At 43.1% G+C, this 15,639-nt stretch overlaps 1 protein-coding gene across 2 annotated transcripts in view; it reads left to right on the top strand.

The window, feature by feature from the left end:
• LZTR1 (leucine zipper like post translational regulator 1) overlaps positions 1 to 15,639 on the top strand; it is a 238,383-nt gene that overhangs the window by 80,314 nt on the left and 142,430 nt on the right. For both annotated transcript variants that reach the window (XM_085633897.1, XM_085633896.1), the window contains 3 exons: positions 1,156 to 1,239; positions 2,751 to 2,808; positions 8,777 to 8,916. In XM_085633897.1, the coding sequence (XP_085490023.1) occupies positions 1,156 to 1,239; positions 2,751 to 2,808; positions 8,777 to 8,916 (282 nt within the window). The remainder of the gene's footprint in view (positions 1 to 1,155; positions 1,240 to 2,750; positions 2,809 to 8,776; positions 8,917 to 15,639) is intronic.

The raw sequence follows: 15,639 nt of genomic DNA, 5'->3' as shown, positions 1-15,639 counted from the left end.
GAAACGTATTTACCTGATCTTATTGATTCTGGTGCCTAAATATATATAAAGATGTGTTATTTTTTTTAATTGGTGTGGATCTTCTTATTGAGTCGTGTGTACCATTTCTTGAGTGTGTGTGTATTGCAGATGTCTAGCACTCCTCTCTGACTAGCCTAAGGCTGCTCGACCACAGTACTCCCTAAGAGAGCACTTTCAGATTGCTAGAGCAAGCCCCTGTCCACTTATAAGAGGTACCCAAACTCTTTGCACATTATACTTCTTTTTAGTATACTATATAAGGGGCCAGCTTCCTAAAATCACACATTGTGCTCACCTCTGTTTCACTCTGACTTTCAGTGTTTTTGGCTGGAACTTTGCAGAGTGTTCACAACCCTCGGCAATGGTTGCAGACTTTGTGGGAATCCACTTGTGCAAAATTGTGATGGCACCTTGGACAAAATCCTAATGAAGAACTATCCATCTTCTCTGACGTCCTAAGTACCTAGTTGCAAATTCTCCAACTGCATGATCGGCTCTCTGGTGGGGTCTTCTTAGAGAAAAGAACATACAGCAGCATTATACCGCAAGTCTTCAGTATCCTTCGAAGCTCTGATACATTTTGCTCGGTTTTTCAAACTTTTCTTAAACAATCCATTGAACAAACTCTCCAGTCCTCCTGGAGCTCATCCGTTTTGCTTTCAGGCCCAAAGATGTGTCGTCTGAAGATGGCGACCATGCACAGGAGCTTCAAGGGTGTATGCCTGATGTCACACAGGGAAGGGCATGCCACCATATAGTGCTCGCTGATGCCCATAAAAACAAAAAAATGGTACAGAGAAGAGAATTCCAGTCCCAGCCACTAGATGACAGAATAATGCACAGCATGTCAACCCAGAAAAGATTCACGCAACAAAGCAGGTGTCACTATTGCCCAATTGTATGTTACTCAGTACATTGTCCGTAAAAGGATGAAAGATGAGTTTAGATGTAAGGCCGGCAGGTCACACCACTTGTCAGTAGTGTGTACATAAGTCTCTGAGCCATACTGCTAGCTTTAAGTAACATATATACTAACTTTTGTTTTTTTAAATTTCACAGTTAACGTAGAGCATTGTTCTGTAATCTTTTCTCGTCTCTCCAACAAATGAAATTGTGTCTATTTTTCCCTCATAGAATGCCTGTTGCAAGATCAGCACATGGAGCAACAGTTTACAATGACAAACTATGGATCTTTGCTGGCTATGATGGTAATGCACGGTAGGTGGTGGTAAAAGCAATTTAAAATTGTTTAGGTCAAAGGAAGAAATAAGGATAATCTGAAGTTTGGTCAATTTCTATGCAGCCAAGCACAGGGACATTATCAGCTACAATTGGGCAATAAGTCAAAGGTCAGATTTCACACACAAATAGAAATTATCTCCAAATCATAAATAAAATAGAAAAAAATGTATACTCATGAAACAAACCTTAGTTGTGTACATAACCCTTTCACTTTAGTTTAAGAACTCCTGAAGAAATGTGCCTCCTTTAGGCCTTTGAATGGTGGACAGTGTGACCTTGCGAGGTAGAATGAACAATACAGACTTGGGGTAAGTGGGACAGGGGCATCACTTTCACTCACCTTTTTACAACGTTGGGTTTTATCAAGGAAAAAAAGCATATGCCTTGTGCACGACATTGCGTACTGGAGTGAGCTCAGTCACTCAATCCATCTACACAGTAAAATCAGTGAGACGGTAAAAGTATATTACAGCTCTTGCTGACAATTAAACTATTGTCACTGATTTGATAATGGCAGTCTTAATTTTGTATTTTTTTTAACCAGATGAGCATATGCACTACAATTGCAAACTCCTGTAACATGTACTTGGCCATTTGCTTTTTCTTCTCCAGAATCCCCATTGTGCTTGACCAGTCTACACCGACTGCTGGTCAAACAGAAAAAAATAAATGGGTTCTGACGTCACAGACCAGTCCTCATGAACTTTGTTTGACTCTGCTGGAAGTCTCGAATATATATATTTGTTTTAACAAATTGAGACTATTCCATGTTCGGTGGCTGTGGCTTTTTTACATCGACTCTGTAGCTACAATATTCCCTTCTGGTCAGTGTTTGTCTTCCCAACAGGGCTTGGGGAATTTCAAAATATTTCTAGACCAGCTTTTTTTGTTTTGCAGATTAGAAGAAATTAATTGTGGAAGCAACTGGGCATGTAGCCGTACACGGAAAACCAAGTGCTTTTGTCACCTTTACATATGTGATGGGTGTGTTAGTTTGAGGAGGCTAGCTCTCCCCTCCTGTGTGGTGTTATTTACCTCTCCTGTGCATCTCTTAATGTACAAGTAGTAAGGCTATCTACATATTGCTTGTGCACATATGCAATTAATGCTATTGATACTTTTTGTAAGTTTTTATGAAGGAGGCATTTTCAAACCCTTTCATATCCCTGCTACATTTAGTGTTGTTTGAGTATTTGGAATTTAATAGCTGTAGCCTCTCTCCAGGTTCAGGTTATTCCCCTTTGCATCTAAATCCATCTTTACTCTTTTGAATTGCTGTTTTTAGGAACAGACATCCTCCTGCCCCTTCTCAATTCCCTATTATTTTTAGATATGCAGAGCAGATTTGTAGAGACAGCTTGGAGAAATATGTATTCTTATACTTTTGCTTGCCATTTGCTTCCCATAATTCATGTTCAGTATTCTAACCATGCTAGTGTGGACCAGAAGTGAGTTTTTAATGTGTTTTCTCTTGTCATACAATGCAGGTTAAATGACATGTGGACCATTGCACTGCAGGACCGGGACCTCACGACTTGGGAAGAGGTAGGTAGGAATGAATACAGAGTAACCCATTCTTTACCAAGCAGGAACGTTTGTCGCTTTCCTAATTGACTCTCTTTTTGGTTTTCTTGCTACAGTTTGTCTTCAAGCTTTCAGTCAGCCCTACTAATTTTAAGTTCACTCTAAGTGAGAGGTTAGTAATCCATACAACATCAACAAAGGACTAATAATTCTTTCAATCATAGCACATTACCCCTACTCTTAAAAGAGCTTCTCAGAGAGCAAAAGGGTTGATTCTGGTCATTCATAGAAGTTATTAGTGTATCTGCACAGACTTCTAGTTTCACATTTAACTCATGTCTGCTGAATTGTGATCCAGTGGGACCTATTTAGATCCCAGAAATTTATTTTTGAAATGACCACAGAAAAACAAGTTGCTGCCACCAAAATGGGTGGATATAAAGGAGGAACTAACATTTGTTAACCATGGCCTTCAATCGAGCCAACTAGTCTTACTGATACCAACATTAATGAGATAATCATGAAATTGTTATTTATGGAAAACTGTTATAGGGCTTAAACCCAATTTGGGTTTGTTTAAGATGATTTTTTTTTGTGTGAAACCTCACACCTTAGTGGAGCCAGTGATGATAGCTTTGCCCCTACAGAGCTGTTGAGGTACTGGGTTGCATTGTGCATGCAGCCGAGCTCACATCTGTGGGACGGTAGGAGTCAGACTCCAGCTGAAGGCTCAGGGACTACAGTAATATTAGTGGCATGGTAGAGGACCTAGTGTTTCGATTCCTTGATGGCCCAGTGTCTGCCGCATCAGAGTGCAGCTTACCAACCATGTGACTGAAGTTATACCACAGCTTTGTGCTGTATGGTTGAACATCTCCAGAGGCACCAAAGCAGAGCCTTTATAGCGGCAAACACACACTTGGATCACTTGTTGCCTTACTGAGCCAGCTTAGAAGTCAAGTGAATAGCTTCCCCCAGTTTGTGTTAGGAACTGTTGTATTTTTACAGCTGATGTAACACATAGAGAATGAGGACAATGAAGTAACAGCTGCAGAGAATCTGTCACTGCTGTCACCACACACTGCCTACTTTTGCAAAGATATCAATTGCTGGGTAGTTGTGATACTTACGAAAGCACGCTGGATTTAAGGTGAACTCTGATTTTTTTAATTTTGAAATTGAGCACAGGGCAAAACACAGGAACCAACTCTACTGCTGGATCGCCATAGGCTTTGCCATCTTCTGAACAGATCATTCTTGAATTGTCCAGATAATTAAGAGAATCATAATGGCTCCAGGGAGGCTGAATGGCGCTATTTCAAAGCAGGAAACCAGTATTAACAAGATAGAGGGCAATGCAAGACAATGACAGGTTAAATAAATTGAACTGTGATCAGAAGTGGAAGCAATATATTGGCATGTCGTTTGTAGAGAATTGGGTTTGTGGTAGACGAGGAGGTATTGCTTCTTAAGGGCTTCTATGAAACGTGGCCAGAGGAATGTTTTCGCATGATGCAAGGTGTGTTTTGGCTGGAGGTTGTGAATTGCCGTGATATTGGATTCATCAGTGAAAGGAACAAGTGGGGTCTTCAATTATTGTCCAGCTGAGAAACGAGCTAGCCAGAATTTGGTTCCGTAAAGGAGTAAGAAGGCAGGAGAAGATTTTGTATAAGGGCTCCCAGGTCTTCCCTTTCCCCTGAAAACAGTGGTGCCAAAGAGGAAAACTGAAAGGGCCATGAACCTGTGAAGGTGTTTTTAGCTACAGTACTGCAAGCAAGGTTTTTGTTTTCTTCAAAATTGAGGACAGTACATTGAAGGAAACTATAGCTGTTTTGGCTTGCAGATTGGGCCAGTTGCCAGTTAAGAGAATTCAGGGGGGGGGCAAGCTGAATCCGCCAATGAGGCGTAATGTGTGGGATCGTTTGCTTCATCTGGTTGTGCGTGCAGGCTTTATGTAGCTGTGTTGGTATTCATCGATATGACATTTTTAGGATAAGGTGCTTTGAGAGTACTGCAATACTGATGGACCCTACTGTTAAAGAGGGAAAGGGATGGTGAAAATACCAACTAAGAAGAGGGTCGGAAGGTTGAAGAGCATTTACAGTTCAAATCCACATCTCTAGAAATTTATCTCTGAAGTTTAATGACATAGAGAGTAGGACAGTAGCTGGATGCTATTTTTCAGACTTTGTCTATTGTATTCACTGAAAAGCATTATGTTTGTGTAGTGGTTGCTCCCTTTAACCCTTCAACCCTGTGTCTCAAGCTCATAATCCGGGGATGATCCTCGACAGTGATCTAGCATTCTTCTCATAGATAAATGTGGTGTTTAAAAATGCATTCTTACATCTTCACCATCTGAACGGGATCCTATTTTTGCTAAATCGCTCAGAAAATGGAATTGATCCAAGCTGTGGTCGTTAACCTCCTAGATTACTGCAGTGACCTCTAAGCAGACCTCCACATCACCTCCCCCAACAAATTTAAACCAGTGCAAAACTATGCTGCCAGACTAATGTACAATCTCAAACAACATGATCATGTCACTGTGGCTCTCAAATCTCTCCAATGACTCTCTTTGCTGGAAAGAACAGAGTTCAACACTGTCTTGTCCATAAGGCAATAAATAAAAATGCTTCAAACTATATATCTAAGATTTTCATTCCCTGTCAGACAACCATGAACAGAGAAACCGTGCTTAATTGGACTGTGTGTTATGGGGTCTGCATCTTGTTCTCCATTCTGGGGATAAAAAAAAAATGTAATCTGTATTAACTCATGGGGAGAGGCTGGCTAGCATTGGTAAATTTAGCCCTGGTATCTCCTCATATAGATAATTGGTAACTCCGAATGAGGCCCTCTAAATGATGTTCTAACTACAGAATGCCTCCTATAAACTAATTGACACAAGTACAAGAGCAACTAAAATCTGTTATCTTTTGGAGCCTAGTCCTTAAGTATGGTTACAATGCTAATTGATTTCTTTTACTTGAGAAGATAAATAAGCAACCATATAACATGTTACACAATTCATTTAGTGACAATTGTGTCCAGGATCACACACATTTCCAAATTTGCTTTATCTGCTAACCAACAACTGTTCACCTTTCAAATGTTCAGATATAAAATATTTGGCATTTGGCTGCAGCTCCATCTAGGCACATTTCTTTCGAACTCCTTGCCTAACCACATTAGTTTGGAATTGGATCACTCCAGATTCAGAAAATCCCTAAAACCCACCTTTTCTAGATGGCACTTGGATAATTCCATACTTCTTGTGACTGCATGCAAATCCTATCCTTTGGGCAGTTGGTCAGGCACCTAAGATCAGTCTGTCCTTGCACCTGGGCTTGCCTACCACCCTCAAGGCTTTATCATCTTTGGGCATTGTTAGACCTGGCACCTTGGCGTGGGTCTCCCTTCCACTTTTTGTCGTTGTGCCTCATGTTTTTGCTGGTGTTAGCTGCTCAGCGCACTGCGCCACTGCCAACCAGTGCCACAGTGCAAGTGCTCCCTGTTGTAAATTGCTGTATTGATTGGATTCCATGATTGGCTTATTTGGTTTACTGACCCTAGTACAGTGCACCAGGAGTGCCCAGGGCTTGTAAATCCAAATGCTGCTGGTGGGCTTGCAGCACTGGTTATGCCACCCACAGAAGCAGCCTTGTAAAATATGTCTAAGGTCTGCCATTGCAGAGCCTGCGTGCCGTCTGGTACTGTCATGCTGACTGGGCAAGTACACCCACTTGCCAGTCCCTAAACCTTCCCTTAACTTCATGTTAGTCACCCCTATGGTAGGCCCAAGGGCAGGGTGCATTGTAAGCATAAGGTAGGACAAGCACTGATGTGTGTGGCATGTCCTAATAGTGAATTACAACCATTTTCGTTTTTCACTATTGCTAGGCTACCTGTTCTCCATAGGCCAGAATGGGCTGCTGGAATTATTACACGCTATAATCCCAGCAGACTCCGAGAACATGGTAGAAATTTGAGTTTAGTATGCCTGAACTCAGAATAAGAAAATACATCTTTTAGTACGGTTTATTTTAATATTCTGTGTTTGCAAATACCGCTTTTAGAACGTTGGTCTTTGCTGCCTAACCATTTCAGCCCGCCTCTGCTAGGATGTGTATCTGTGAGTGACAGGGCTGGGGAATTCCAGGAGACAGGCTGGGCAGCCAGGTGGTGAATAGAGAGATTACATCCAGATGGGTTGGAGGAGTACACCTGGACTCTGAATAGGGCTGTGCCTTTCCACCACAATGCTGGCTCCACCCCCTGAGGAGCATCTGATGTCTCTGCCCTGCACACTGAAAAGAAAAGCCAGAATCCTTTAAACAAAGTACTCCAGAACTGGGCTGAACTGGGCAAAGGCCCCCTGGCCTGAAAGGCCAAAAGAATTGCAGCATAAGTATTGGGACCCTGAGCCCAAGAAATTAGATCCTGCTTTGACAAGAAGAAACCTCTGCCCGACGAGAAGGAACTGGGAAAGCTGTAAGGAGGAATACTGTCCTTGACCTGGGGGATTGGCCTGCAGTAGTTGCCTTGCTGCTGAAGGAGAGGAGAAAGACTACAAAGACTTTATTTTCCAACTTGTGCTTAAAGATCTCCAAGGGCTTGTGAGTGAGCTTGCCCCCTGAACGAAGTCCCAGGACCAGTGGACTTCACCCGCCTTGAGAGGAGCTGCTGAAAAACGCCGTTCTCCCCGTAGCGCTGAAGCAGAGCGAAGTGTGCACCTCATCAAGGTCGACGTGTACACTGGGAAGCCCGTGCCAAGCTGTCCGGCCCAAACCATGCGACTTTGTGGCCCCCACGAGCCGTAGCTCGCAACATGAGGGAAGGTCTTCGCACCGCACCTCGCGCTCCCCCCTCCAAACCGCACTACTCCACGCGCACCCTGCCACTGATGTGGGGAGGCTGCGGCGCGTAGAGCGGCTGGGTACGTCTCGCACCACTGCAGCGTACAGTCCGCTTCGCACCGCGCTCAGAGGATTACCCGAACATCAACTCTCAAGGTACGGCTCGTACGCCACAACGAACAGCAACCGCACCGCACAAAGCACCGTCCCCTCAAGCAACGCGACTCTGGACCTCCACGAGCCGTAGCTCGCACCGTGAAAGAAGGACATCGCCGCGTGCAACGCTTTTGTTTTCACCGCTTCGTCCGTGACGAACTCTTCCATCTAAGATACTGTGTACGACTCGCACTCCGGGTTTGAGCGCATCGGACAGAAGCGTCCGCTGCGCGCGTCAGACTCTTTGGGTTCATTTCATCACCGTAAGGGCCGAACCGAGGAATACGAATCGCACAGACTTTTTTAAGATACGCTTTACACAAGAATTCTTTTATTGCTCATAGTATTGTGGATACGTCTGTCGTTATATAGTCTTGTGCTAAGCCTGATATAAAATATACTTATTTTTGATAATCCTAGTGTGGAGTCCATTTGTGGTGGGTCACCTGATTACTGTATGAGTTCACAAATGCTTAACCCATAACGCCTCTGAAATAAGTCTTGTCTGCTCGCGCCAAGCTACCTAGAGGGTGAGCAGGGGTTATTTTAAGAGGGTAATCCCCTTATCCTGACTAGAGGAGAGGGTCCCTGCTTGTCACAAGTGCCTACCTGTGCCAACCAGAGACCCCCAATTCTAACAGGCATCTTTTTGAGACTATCTTTAATTTGGCTTGGCCCATCCCACCTCAGGCCTTTATTGGTTTTATGCTGTATGTACTCTGAGGCCCCAATTCTGGTGATGTGTAGCTAATAAATACTATAAATAAATTCAATCTAAATGCCAGCTATAAACATCTTTTATTTGTGCAATTTAATGGATTAAATGTCAATAAAAATATAGTCTAAGAAAATAACTACAATTATTTTGCCACCAGGTATTGTGGGCAGCCTTTTGTCTTCACTTTCTAGGCAAACGTATTGTCAATCTGCATGTGATAGACCTTTTGTTGAACTGCACTTTTCTCTCTGACTAGATGGAGCAGAGCGGCGAGATCCCACCTTCCTGTTGTAACTTTCCTGTGGCTGTCTGCAGAGACAAAATGTTTGTTTTCTCAGGGCAGAGTGGAGCCAAGATCACCAACAATCTCTTTCAGTTTGAATTTCAGGAGAAAGTGTAAGTGCTACTCACTGGATATTTGAAAATCCGGAGTTTCTTTAAGGGCTTATTTTGCTATGTCATTGTCAGGCTCATGATCTTGTGCTTGGTCTAGCATGGGGTAATGTAGTTAGGCCTGGTGTATATACTAACCTAAGATTGACCTTTGGCATGGTACAGATTTTTGCAGCACCTGTTAAACAACCACTGCCAGTACAAACAAAAAAGGACTTCAAAGTGGTAAGGGTACACTTTTATTGCTCTATGATCAAACAGTAATTTACCAAGAAGAGATGGGCCCTCATTATGAGTTGCCCTAGAGAGGTATCTCCGGAGGAATACCGCTCTGGGCAACTACAAGCTTCATTTTGTCACCAAGACTGGATTTATTGGGTCCTCAAATTCCAGACTTTATAAATCCTGCCCCAGAGACACCAAATCCAAAACCTCAGGATGGGTGCAAGGGCTTTGGCAGCTGCTGCACCCAACCCCTGTCCGCTCTCTTTTTTTAGGGCAGGGGCGAGAAACAGGAAAATGTTTCTAATGAAGATATCAGTTTGAAGACAAAAGCACCGGAAAGTGGAATTAATAATGGTGCCTTCCCAGTACCAGTTTCAATTGCTGGTCCTTCCCAATCAGCAGTGCGCTTAAATGTGCACTTTTAAATTGCCTGCTTTGTACCCAGAAGCTGCCATTGTTTGAGTGAAAGTTCTGCTGTTTTTTTCTTCAGCCTGTTCTAGAGTCTGGTATAAATTTGTTCTGTTGCATGCAGGAATTCTATTACGGGCAAAAGTCCCTGTTCCATATCGGGGTCCTTTTGTTGTGGTTGATAGAGAGCCTTTAAGGAATGAAAAAGTATGTTGGTGTGATAGAGGCTGTTTCCATTGTCTCTCTGTTAATTTCCTTTAACGTTCTTTTTTCATAGGACTCAGTCCCTTTAAGGGACTGGTCTGTGAACAACCAACTTTGGTTCAGATCTGGAAAATACTGAGAGTATTACAAATAAATATTAGCCTGTTTCAAACCCCATTTCCTCGAATCACTTTTTGCAAAATGGATAGTGCGCTTCGCACTCTGAACACACTCCGTTTGGCGGAAATTAATATCTCAGGATCTAAACATGCCACGGAGTCTAAAGTCATTTGTAACAGGCGCTTGCAAATAAACACACATCTTGGCTTCTTATGGTAATGTCTGTTTTGGGGCATACATTTTCATTTATATTTTTCATGTGACCTGGTTCTGTCTCTGCCTTTTAGTGCACCTTAATTCTGACTGTGTAGTAGTTATCAATTAGCTTGCTGGGTTCCTAAACACAATAAGATCAGTTCTGTAGAAAGGGGGCCCTTGTGACCTCAACTCCATGCTATTTTAATCACAAAAGCCTGCAGCTTCCAACACCCACAATCCAGGATAGCCTTAACACTGATTTTAAGGTATGTTATTTTCTCTTAATTAAGTATGTGAAGATTACCATTATGCCAGCATACATATTGCTTTGCCAAGGATAGACTGGAAAATTCAAATGTCTCCGCACAGATCACACTTGCTCTTGTAACTCAGTGCAAGGTCTGCCACAGGGCATATCACCAATATGGAACCTGTCCAAACAGGGCTTCAGATGGTCACTGTTCTAACAAGCATGTGCAATGCAATAGGTCTCGCACTTGCGAGAGATTGAGTTCTTGGCATTGTAAATGATAATGCCTTTTTTTATGTGTTTTAAAAGCCTGCAATGAGTGCATAAACACACACTTTGTAGTTATAGTAGTAGTTGCTTAAGAGAAGCAAGGTGGTTAGAAACTGTCTGTTTTACTGGCGGCTGCGCATTTTGTAAGCAAGGACTATAAGTACAAAGTGCATATTTATATGTGATTGCAGGTTTTTATAAACATAAATAAAAGTTCTTGGTATTTAGAATGCCAATAGGTCAAGGTCTCACAAATGCGAGACCTATTGCATTGGAAATGTTTTTTGTGTGTTGTAGGCATTAGATATTTTGAGATTAACATATGCAGTACAATTGTTGGCTTTAATGCAGAATGGAGTGTGAAAGGCTGTAAGGATAGGGAAATAGGGAGCAATGTAGCGGCATAAAGCAAAGACAGTAGCTGCGTATAGCAACATTGGGTTTGATGAGCTTTAGAAAGGGCCGTGATGGAGGGAGAAAAGGAGAGAGCGTGCCGTGAACAGGAAAAGCAAACACCAGTGCGCAAGAGTACGTGAGACTAACATGAAGCCATTTCCTACGTGCAACCTGGTATCAAGTTTCCCCAGGAGTCAATAAACTAATATTGCCCACCTAAAAAATATATTTAAAAAAAAAAAACACCAGAACAAAACGGTAAATTACATTTTAATTGTATTTTCTGTGTTCAAAATATTTTATTGAATTTTTATTCAAATACAACTAATTATAGTTCACGCTCGGGCCTGTGGCCTAATAGGTCTTCTATTCTGAAGGGCGTGTATGGGGTTTAAACCGGTGAGCGCGGCTGAGAGGGCGCCTCGTGTGATCGCCACACGGGCTGAGTGCAGGCGGTATGTGTTGTGAGTGCGCTGCTGGCGGGGATGGTGCCGCTAGAGGAGGGGGAGGGGTGATCGCCGCCACAGCCTTTCGCCGCCAGCCCTGTCGCCCGGCGGGAGAGGAGCTGCTGCTGCACAAGGGGCCCCGCCGCCGATGGTCATGTGACCCTTTAACGGAACCGGATGGGAGCGGAGCAGTAGCACCGGCAGTAGCCGCCGCCCGCAGTTAGCCGCGAGCACCGGAGCTACGGCAGTACGGAGACCGGAGGGGCGACACGGCGAACACCCTACGCCCCCCAGGTAAGAAGCGCACGATCCCTGGGGGTGAGGCGGCGGCACGTGCTACTGTGCAACATGGCTTAAAGTAAAAAAGGGCAAGCTGTCATCATAGCTGGCCACGTCATAGCAGTTTTTTTCCTTCTTATTTTAAGACATGTTGCACTGCCGGTCAACTGCTGTGCAGCATGTAAAACAATTTAACAAATCAAATAGATTTTGCATAGGTGAACCCAATTGGCTTTGCCAATGCTTGTAAACCTAAGTTGTCATATAGCTAAATTAATTGAGGCAAATGCACCAGCTTGGTTCTCCTTGCAGACTGCTTCAAGACTGTAGAAGTCCTCTCGCCCAGCTCACCCTCAAATTCATGTTACTCGGCCACGTAAGACATCGTTTCTAAAGCAACAGTGCCTATCTCTGCAATTTAAGTTTTAACTGTTGTGTTCTGTGCTTGACAGCACATATCCAAGATGCTTCCCATGTTTATATTTAATTTCATGAAGAGAAACTATTCTCTTGATGCAGCATTTGTATGCTTTTTTTTTTTTTTTTTTTTTTTAAATAATGAAATCCAGTTTGGATTAAAGATACATAAATCATTTCCTTTTGTATACTTCTATCGTCAAGACTTTGCTTCAAAAAGCACATTTTCTGGTTTATATCCGATGGCTGTGAAGAAGTAAAGGACAAAACTGAACTGTATTTGGGTTACAGTTTTTCTGTACTTTGCTCATCCTTCAGTCAGAACTATACTTGAAATGAACTTAGACTGCTACATTATACAATGTGGCATAAGAATTAAATGTGCTACCACGTGACACTATAAAATACCAGATCAGACTTGTTATGTTGGGAAACCATCGTCCCTCTGCCTTATGAAAATGTTGCCCTTGGAGTAGACAGACATCTTGTTTTGCTGAAATGGGTAGTTAATGTGAACTAAAAACAAAAAAAAAGGCACAATAACATGTCCTGCATGATAAACATGGCATGGGCATCCCTTTGTCTTTTGAAAGCAGTAAAGCAGAATTAACACTATTTGTTACAGAATATCTTTTTACTTTAAGGCTTACATCTTCACAGTATACAATTAGTGAAATCCCTCAGTCACAAATAGAAGTTACCCACATGATCAAACATGATGCCTTTGTATACCTACAAGCACATAATTACAAACGCCTCTCTTTTTTTCTTCTTTTTTTTTGCTATGCACTTTTACTTTATATAATTCTTTGAATGTGCCAGTGGGCTAGAATTCAGATTCAGATTTAGTTTCTTTTGTGACATTCATTAAGAAGCTAAACCATTGCTTGCATCTTTGATGGATCAAAACCTAGCATAAACTAACAAACTCTGGTTAGTCTGATGAATTCCAACTACCAAACATATCTGCTATAAATGGCACCTCCTTAGATTTAAAAATAGAGGACATACAAATCATTGTTCTCCCCTAAAGCCCAAATGTAGGAAAGTGCCCCATTTTGTTGTGGTCACCCCTACTTTTTGCCACTGGTACTGATGTTTTTCGACTGATGTGCACTGGGATCCCTGCTAACCAGGCCCCAGTGCTCTTTCCCTAAAAACAAGGTAAACGGTCGTATTGTAGCACAATCTAGCACCCCTGTAAGTCCCTAGTAATTGGTACCCTTGGTACCTAGTGCATGGGTACTAAAGAGGCTCTATAAAGGCTGCAGCATGTATTATGCCACCCTAGGGACCCCAATACAAATTGCATGCAGACTGCATGTCATCATGCAAACCATAAGTGAAAACACGATATGGCACACTCACTGTGTGCCATGCCAAAGTCACTGAATTTAATATATGTAAGTCACCCTTATAGCGGGCCTTGTAGCCCTAAGACTGGGTGCATTTTATTACATGTGAGGGCATATCTGCAGGACCAGCTATGCCCCTGTGCATCTAGATCAATTACTAGATGGTACAAGTGAACAGGGAAGCCATCTTAAGTATATGTACTGGGCACTGGTCATTACGAGTTCCCTAGCTACATGAGGGCTTAACTGAAAAATTTGGTGTTTGGTCTTAATAAATCTGTACTATTGCCAGTACTAGATTTATTATGACATGCACCCAGATGGCACCTTAGAGGTACCCGCAGGTGTAGACCAGCCTGCCACCACAGACAGGTTTCTGACCCCTTGCTGGTGAGAGCCCACGCTCTCTGAGGGCAGAAACAGTGCTTGCTCTGGCCGGAGGTGTTGTCCCCTCCTCCAAGTAGGATGGCTAAGTAATCACCATACAAGGCAAGAGGCTTCAAAGGCATCTGCCGCCTTTCATATGCGACCCCTGGCTTCCCCCAGACTTGGGAGATGCCACCCCCTGCCCTGAGGCCCATTTGGCACCAGGACAGGTGGGAAAATGAGCTAGTCAGGAGGCATGTTCCCTATCAGGCTAGTACAACTCCTAAAGTGGGCTACCTGATGTGAATACGGAAACAAGAATTCCACCATCTTGGTTTTTGGTGGAATTAGGTTCACCGGGTCAGGGTTATGCCCATTCTCCACAGGAAGAGGTTATATAGGGGGTGTAGTCACCCTAAAGATAAGACGCCCATTGGCTACTACCTGTCACTTCCCTTAATGCCCCAAAATTGATTATTGACAAGGCACCCCTGATGCCAGGATCTCAGATTCGACGTACCCAGAAAAAGAGGACCAAGACGAGCCTCGAGAAAATGAGAACTGAAGACTACTATGGAATGTTGGTGCCAAACCCTGCCTGCCTGCACCAGTCTCAACAATCAGTACTAAGTGACGATTCCTGCAGCTTAGCACATGCCAAGAACCCCAGTAGATTGCCAGCCCTTCGCAAATTGCCAGCGATCTCCCTTGAAGTAGAGGAGCTTCTCCCCTGCAGACCGTGGGCACTGAAGAAGCAGAGTCCGGTTCACCGTGATGCTGCTCCCAGCCCAGCCAGATGCAGGAGCCCCCTTAGTAAGAGGTACCTGGTCTCTCGAAGGTCATGTCTTTCCCACTCAGAGTGCAAGGACACCAGGACCATTCGGAGCCGCACAACCCCAATACCCCGGGTACCAGACCCCTTGCAGCAGGCAAGGCCTGTTTAAATCAAATCGAAAATAAGCTTTATTCGACATCACATTGTGAATCATAAAAGCATACACATAAATATATAATAGTATTAAGTTAAAAACAGAATAAAAACAAGTACCATATAGATAAAAAGACATGTTCATATTCCTTCTGTCAAAACTTCCATAACCGCTTCTTCCGCCTAATAACAGCCCATAAAAACTGAGACACAACAACACGTGTCCAGATTTGGAAAAGATTTCAAATAGATAAAAGCTGGTCGACATTGCAAAAATCTTAGAGGCTTTAAAAGGGGCATAATTGGGCAATTCCTCAAATCTGAGTAGTACTTACAGAAAAATAAGAAGTGCATGGTACTCTGCATGGATACATTGTCACAAGGGCATTTCACTAGTTCATGTGACCAGTTATTTGTGTTGGGAAAGTTGTTTAAGCGGTGGAAAATGGCCAACCGCAATCGTGTCAGTACAAATCTATGCTGAGTGTTGTATACTTTTTCTAAATAAGGTTGCTTACCATGAGAAGTCAGAATCAGTTAGTTGTTCAGAACAGAAGGTTTAGTAATCTCAGAAGACAACCACAATTCCTCAAGTAATGAATTGCAATCCAGCTTTAATGCTTTTCTTGAAATACTATTCAAAATCTCTGGGTGGTCAAAATACTCTGGATGGCCGATGTCCGACAAAAAATGTTTGACGAACTTAAGCCAGGGGATTAAAGAACGACACAGATCTAAGGTAGTCCTTTACGATGGCATGATTGAGCTCCCTGTCCAGTCAGGACTCTTAACAGCACCGAGACCGAGCAGTCTTTGAGGAAATTCAGCACCGCAGACAACCACTTCCAAAGTGGCCCAGCTGTC

The sequence above is a fragment of the Triturus cristatus genome, chromosome 11, assembly GCF_964204655.1.
Source record: "Triturus cristatus chromosome 11, aTriCri1.1, whole genome shotgun sequence".
Lineage (NCBI taxonomy): Eukaryota > Metazoa > Chordata > Amphibia > Caudata > Salamandridae > Triturus > Triturus cristatus.
Note: the sequence above shows the minus strand (reverse complement) of the source record. Positions and strands in the feature narration are given on the sequence as shown.